General features: G+C 33.4%; 1 protein-coding gene across 1 annotated transcript; it reads right to left on the bottom strand.

Moving 5' to 3' along the window:
* Nucleotides 1–4,054: 4,054 nt before the first annotated feature.
* On the bottom strand, nt 4,055–6,676 carry Pp2B-14D (Protein phosphatase 2B at 14D). The gene has a single exon (XM_017625865.1). The coding sequence runs from the start codon at nt 6,055–6,057 to the stop codon at nt 4,372–4,374; it is 1,686 nt and encodes a 561-aa protein (XP_017481354.1). The 5' UTR covers nt 6,058–6,676; the 3' UTR covers nt 4,055–4,371.
* Nucleotides 6,677–6,887: the final 211 nt, after the last annotated feature.

The following is a 6,887-nucleotide window of genomic DNA, read 5'->3' as shown; positions in this document are numbered from 1 at the left end:
CAACACAATGCACATAGTTGTATTTATTTGCCAAACTTTGGAACGATGGTCAGCCTCGTCTTTTTTGAGGTAAAATTTTTCTAAAATGCGATGGAGATTCCAATTACGAAACGTCCTACTCAATATGTTTTGTTCGGCACTGTATCTTTAATGGAATGGAGTAATTTTGGTGCTTCTTGCTTGTAAAATACCAGTTTTTCCCCGGTGCTGCTTTCTTCTTTGGTGTAATCACATAAGCAGCAACTCTAAGCACTTAACACTTGTTCGTATTATTTTAATTATTTTTCTTTTGTTTCGTTCAATTATTCATGTTCAGTTATTCATGTTCAGTTACGTACTATATTAATTTTCGAGATTTTATTATATTTAAATATAACTGCTTATTAATTGGTTTAGTATATATACCTTATATTTTCTATTAAAAATAAGTACATACAAATTATTATTTTTTGAACAGAATTTAATATGTAATCATAATTGTAAAAAAATTAAATAATTACAATTACATATTTATATATGATTTTAATTTCCTATATACATATGTACATATGCAAGCTTGTACATATGTATTTCCTTAAAATCCCCTTTAAGATGGCATAAAAGTATAATAGGAAGTTTAGAAAGGGTTTCGCTTAAGCACAAAGTACAGCAATTCTATAATTTACATATGTACAACAACATAAGGGGACATTCGAACTTATTTGTAAATTACAACATTTGAAATGGAATCTTTTACCTTTTCCCATATATTTTTTAAAGCTTGCTGCTTATTTTTTTGCTCCATACATTTGCTGTTACTTTTGTTTTTTTTTTTTGATTTTCACTATATTGCGTTTTTTACTTATTTATTTTCAAATTAAATGCGCTCAAATGCTATTTGCTGTTAAACATTAACTATACATTTACACAAATTTATTAGACTTTGGAAATTTAACAATATTCCTCTCGTTTGCCATTGCAGTGCAGGCAATTTAATTATATTAGGTTATGTTAGTTCGCGAAGAAAAAAGAAAATACACTCAAAACTTATGGTGCATTTTTATGGTTTTAAAATATTTAACTTTATTATATTGTACAATATATCGTTTTTTTGGAGCGATATACACAAATGTTAGCAAGTTCATATATATGTATGTACATACATACATATATACTACATACGTAACTCTTTTCTTTTTCATTGGAGTTCTTTTTTTTATTTCATAGCGACCGCTGCCTAATTACATACTGAATATGTAGTATGTATGTAGATACATACATATGTATGTACTATATCGTTTTTCTTCGCCCAATTATTTTATAATGATGCTCCTGCAACAAGCGCTAACTATGCGGATTTAAAATTGCTTATATTTTTATTTTTTTTAAGGAATTCGGTGTGTGTGTGTGTGTGTGTGGTAGAATAAGTAAAGTCTTTGACTTAGTATTATTATTGTTTAATATTTGTTTTCAAATACTAATTGTATGCATGCGTGTGTTTGTTTTGTTTATAATGAAACTATGTGTATGTATTATCCTTTGTTTATTAATTTGATTTGGCGTCAAATTTAAATAAGTTCTTTTACAATCTATACAGTTACTTATAATTGTGATACGAAACACACTTAAATGTACGCTCGTTTAATTTGATCTTTCATTACTGCTCATTTTAATAATTTTTTATTTATTTATTGTTTATGAATCATGATTTGGCGACTATATTATATATGTATATGTATGTATGTATGTAGCATTATGCCCGTATGCCCTCTTTGTTCTATGGCCGTGTTTCATATTGGAACTTTTCTATGGCCAAAAGCAAAATAAAAGTTTTTCTCTTCAAATCATGCTTTAAAACTAATTATGTATGTATGTATGTACATATGCTCGCATAATTCTTCTTTTACTTACATATGTACATATATTTCTTTTGCTTCACTGTTAATTTTGCAAAAACATAATAAATAAGTATGTATTTAATTTGCTATTTAAAGTAATTAATTACTTTTATTTCACCACCTTTCCTCATGCATTTGTTAACCTCCAAACGGGTCGCAGAGTGCGCTTGATAAATTTCGAATAAGCAATAAAAATGTCACTCTCTCAATTGTGTGCTATAATCTTTCGTCTAACTGTTGTTAATACNCAAAAACATAATAAATAAGTATGTATTTAATTTGCTATTTAAAGTAATTAATTACTTTTATTTCACCACCTTTCCTCATGCTTGATAAATTTCGAATAAGCAATAAAAATGTCACTCTCTCAATTGTGTGCTATAATCTTTCGTCTAACTGTTGTTAATACAACTATTCAAGAACTTTCACTTGCACCTAATAATAATATGACATACTTTATTATTTTAATGTTTTTTTTTTGAATTTCCTATGCTTTTATCTAATTTAACAAATCCTTGCTTGTTGTTGTTGTTGTAGCGGCTACTAAGTAGTCCTGGCTTGTAGATGTTTTATGTTACGAAAAATACTTGGCGATTTAATTTTTTACGAATAAGCTCATTCACTAATTTTCGAATGAGTTGGATTTTCTTTGTGTACTTAGAATGGAGCAAATTTCACATAGAAGTGTTTTCCTTTCTTGAATTTTCTACTACAAATCTCATTTACCTGACCCCAATAATTTGTATACCCTTGGCGTTTGGCAGAGAACGAAATTGTTAATAATAGTATGTATTTCAAATGCACACTGTAAAAGTAACATTCATGCATTATCTTATTCAATTTCAATAGAATTAAATAAAACATACATTTAATTTTTAGCTAGAATCAAATTAAAAAAAAAACATCTTTTATTAAAAAAAAAGTCTGAATATGAATGAAATGCAGTTCTCTTTTCCATCAAAAATAAAGTACCTAAGTACCTCATTTCAAAATCCTAAAGCTATAGATCCTAGTGTAATATCTATAGTGTTGCTTACTGAAAGATTCTGGGGGATGTATAATTTTTTTTACTTTGCCAAGACATGCGAATCTTCAGAGCCTTTGAAATACAAATTGTTTAATTTAAAATTACTCTACTATCATATATACACACATATCGTCGTTTAAAGAACAAAACCTCGTATTAAGAAAATCCAAAAACTCGTATCTGAGGTTGCCCAAATTTTATAGGAGAGAGTAAAACTTGTCTTATTTCAAACCGTTCCCTCTTTTATTCCTAATTATCTCTTCTTCTTATATCTAAGTAAGTAAGATATTTTAGTATAAATGGATAAGGGCTTGATGCCAGAAGCCTCGTGTGAGCAAATAACTTTTTTGGCGCAAATGTCAGTTACGAGGTTTTGTAGAACCACGATACGCGGTTTTGTACTTTAGACGGCGATATGTATGTTCATATAGATACATACATAGCTAAAAGAGGAGAGCTAGTCAGCTTCACGAAACGGAACTTAAGTATTTCGAGTAAAATCTGACACTCAGATAGTTTATTCCCAACCCATAAGAAATTTTCTTTTGCACTTCCCATCGAAAGAGCTAAAAAAATACTAAGGAACATTGCACGTGATATCTATAGTGGGATAATTTTCAAGATAAACATATTTTTTCATACGAACGAATATTAATCATAATATTCGAGGGCGTTACTGAACTCATCGTAGTCCGATTTTTCTTGAAATATACTAAAATGAGATTTGTGTTGCTATGAACGTGTATACCTACATGCATACATAGTAAATATTCCCGATAGTATTTTCGTAGATTTCACAAAAAATGGAACTTCGATGGATGTATGTAGTAATAGCCCCGATTGAATGAAGTTGCAAAATATCGACTCGTAAGCCATTTTTCTTTTATTTTCCGAACATTTTACTCAAGATTCCTACGAAAACTATCAAAAAAAATTACGAAAAAATAAAATGATGAAAACCCAGAGTGCCACTCACGTACACATGTATGTATTGTATGTATGTACATACTTATGCACATAGAAGAAATAAATAAAAGTCAAGAAATTTAAAAGGGTCCTCAAATCATTTAATATATTTTTGCTTGCACTTAAAAAAAAAAAAACAATTATAAATAGTTTTGTGGATCGTCACTAAAAATAATATTTGACTGGCATTTTTCACTTATAAAAGTAATTTTCCTCTCAACATACAAGGCAAAATATGTAATTTCTTTTTTACAACAACCAAACTTTGTTTTTCTTTGCATAAGTGCTTGCCTTTATGTTTCTTGTTTTATATTTTATATTTATAATCTTTAAACTTCAATGAATCAATAAACGGTATTTAACATGCTGCATAGTTAATTTAATGCGTGCCATATTTGAACGAATTGAATTTTCAAATTTTTATGCATCGCTCTACACGTTTGTCAAATCTCGTCTACAATTCCATATGAATTATTCATTTACTTACACACCTTAGACTAATTACCCGTTATGCGCAGCTGTTGCCCCTTGACTATTAATATGCTCTTCACTGGGTGTTGGCGGTTGATCTCTTCGCGGCGGCATACGCTCGTTCACCGCGTCCAGACCTTTGGCTTCGGCGAATGAAGTGATCTTGTGATTGGGCGAAAAGCCTTGCATCGCATTCTTCAATGACTGTTTGCCACCAGAGAGTGCACCAAGTGGCAGTGCACCGGTTGGTGTTAATCCCTTCAACTGCAATACCGACTCAGACTCTTCACGTAGCACTGAGAAGACGCGTGCCATTTTTCCAATCGCACGAATTTTATTTCGAATGACTTCTTTGCGTAACGCCGCCTCATCATCGGATAATGGCTCTTCACTCTCTTCGGTCATAAGTTCATCGTCCGAGCAAATATTCAACACATTCACCAACATCTCGGTCACTTTTTCGCCGACGAAGGGCAAAGACCAAGTGAATACGTCCATGAAATTCGGAAGCCAGTAGGGATGCGGTGAGCAGTTGAACTGCCTTATATTCATCACATTGTTTTCATATTTCAGTACTGCCGCTTTGTTGTTGTACACATCCAAGTAATTCGGTGCCGAGAAGATGGTAATTAATGAGGGGAACCCAGTGGTTTGACTTTTGCGATACATACGATAGCCGGCGTCCTGCGCCTCGTGTGCACGTATAATCGATAATAGATTGTTATTTTGCAAGAAGTCACAGCAGGCTGCATAGCTGTAGAAATATGAGCAGCCACGCACTGAGTTATGCGAATAGAAGTCGGAATTTTTCTCATTGCCGAAATCTTCTAAGGGATCTGACCACAAAAGATCGCACATTGGACCGAATGCTGGTGGCTCTTTAAATCTATCCAAACGGCGTATGTCTTCTAGCTCGTGAATTTCCGGGGACAAGCCACCGTGGACACACAGAAATTGTTGGTTCATTAGTGCTGCTAGCGGTAAGCAATCGAAAGCCTCCATGCATGCATCATACACACGTTCCGAGTACTTGATCTTGCATTCTTGCTTGAAGGTGAAATACTCTGTTAAGTGACGGCATTCGTGATTGCCACGTAGCAAAAATAATGTATTCGGGTAGGTTATTTTCAGTGACCACAAGTACAAAACACACTCAATACTAAAGTAGCCTCGATCCACATAGTCGCCAAGGAAGAGGTATTTAGTGGAGGCAGGCGACCCCCCCACTTCAAATAATTTCATGAGGTCATAAAACTGTCCATGTATATCGCCGCATACAGTCACAGGCGCCTCAATGTCTATCATAGTTTTCTCTTGGCGCAGTAATGCAGCGCCTTCTTGAATTATTCGTAATGCAGGTGCCTCCTCTATGCGACCTTCAAGAATGAAGTGCTGTTTTAGTATGTCATGGTTTGGTTTACCAGTTCGCAGATCAAACACCTCTGCCATAGTTAACTTGTGGCTGGGTGGAAATGGAACATTGTCAATAACACGTTCCTTTGTATTGACAGCAGGTGTTTTCGCAACGCGTGTTGGACTATCTGCTTGCCCACCGGCAGCCGTTGTACCACTGCTGCTGCCTCCAGAAGTCTGGGTGTCTGTTGGAGCATTGCGTTGATCCGAAACGGCACTTGTTGCCCCACTTGCAGAAGCCGTCGTGGAATTTGGATTCGGGTTCACACCTTGACTGACGGTTGATTGATTATTCGAAGACATATTTTTATTTTAAACTGCTTTCACTTATGCTTCTTAAGATATTAATGCTCAAGATTTGAGCAGATATATTTGCCACTAGACTACCAAATAAAGGCTATATCTCTATCTGTATGGTTTATTTCGACGGGTGAATTTATTTTTCTGGTATATAAAATTCACTGTGCCTGCGTAATTTGGGTTTTATTGTATTTTTAATAATGTTTCGTTTATTTCCACACTATTTTTAGTTCCGTTTCTTTGCTATCCGTATACTCCTTCTTCAGATTTCTTTTTAACCTCTTTCGTGCACTGCCTCCGTTTTTTCACTTGCTCGCCTTGTACCGTATTGCCTTTTTGACTATTGCTCGGCGCTGCACTACTGATTGCTCTTTGCCTTCTCTTTACTATCTTTTTATTGCACTCTGCCCACTACCAGGTTTTGCAAATTTTTTACTACCTTCACTGGCGTAAATTCTTTATTTTTTTATGATATATTCATTATTGCACGTTTACTTATTGACTTTTCACAGTTTTATATAATTTTCTAAACAATTTTAACACTTTTTTTGTGCTAATCTGATGAAGTCCTAGTTGGTGAAAATTTTTTCGTTTCTCTTCTACTTGACAATCCAATACTGAAAGTGTTTCATGGTTAATTTTCTATTACAGGGTCGCATGTTATGTATCAGAAGTGATGCGTACATCATGACAGAGCTTCGTTCTACGAACGAAAAAAAGATGTTCGCTAACTTAATAAAACTAGGTTTGAAGAATGCTTCAAAATAAATCAAATTTGAGTAAATTTTTTTATTATATGGTTTTGGCTTTATTTTCAATAGAAAGCCTACAGA

This window comes from Rhagoletis zephyria, unplaced genomic scaffold, assembly GCF_001687245.7.
Source record: "Rhagoletis zephyria isolate East Lansing unplaced genomic scaffold, Rhagoletis_zephyria_1.1 Rzeph_scaffold_04298, whole genome shotgun sequence".
NCBI classification, from domain to species: domain Eukaryota; kingdom Metazoa; phylum Arthropoda; class Insecta; order Diptera; family Tephritidae; genus Rhagoletis; species Rhagoletis zephyria.
This window is presented reverse-complemented; position numbering and strand designations above follow the sequence as displayed.

Excerpts from the sequence above, each read along its gene's own strand:
- Pp2B-14D (XM_017625865.1), bottom strand. The coding sequence starts at position 6,057 with ATGTCTTCGAATAATCAATCAACCGTCAGTCAAGGTGTGAACCCGAAT.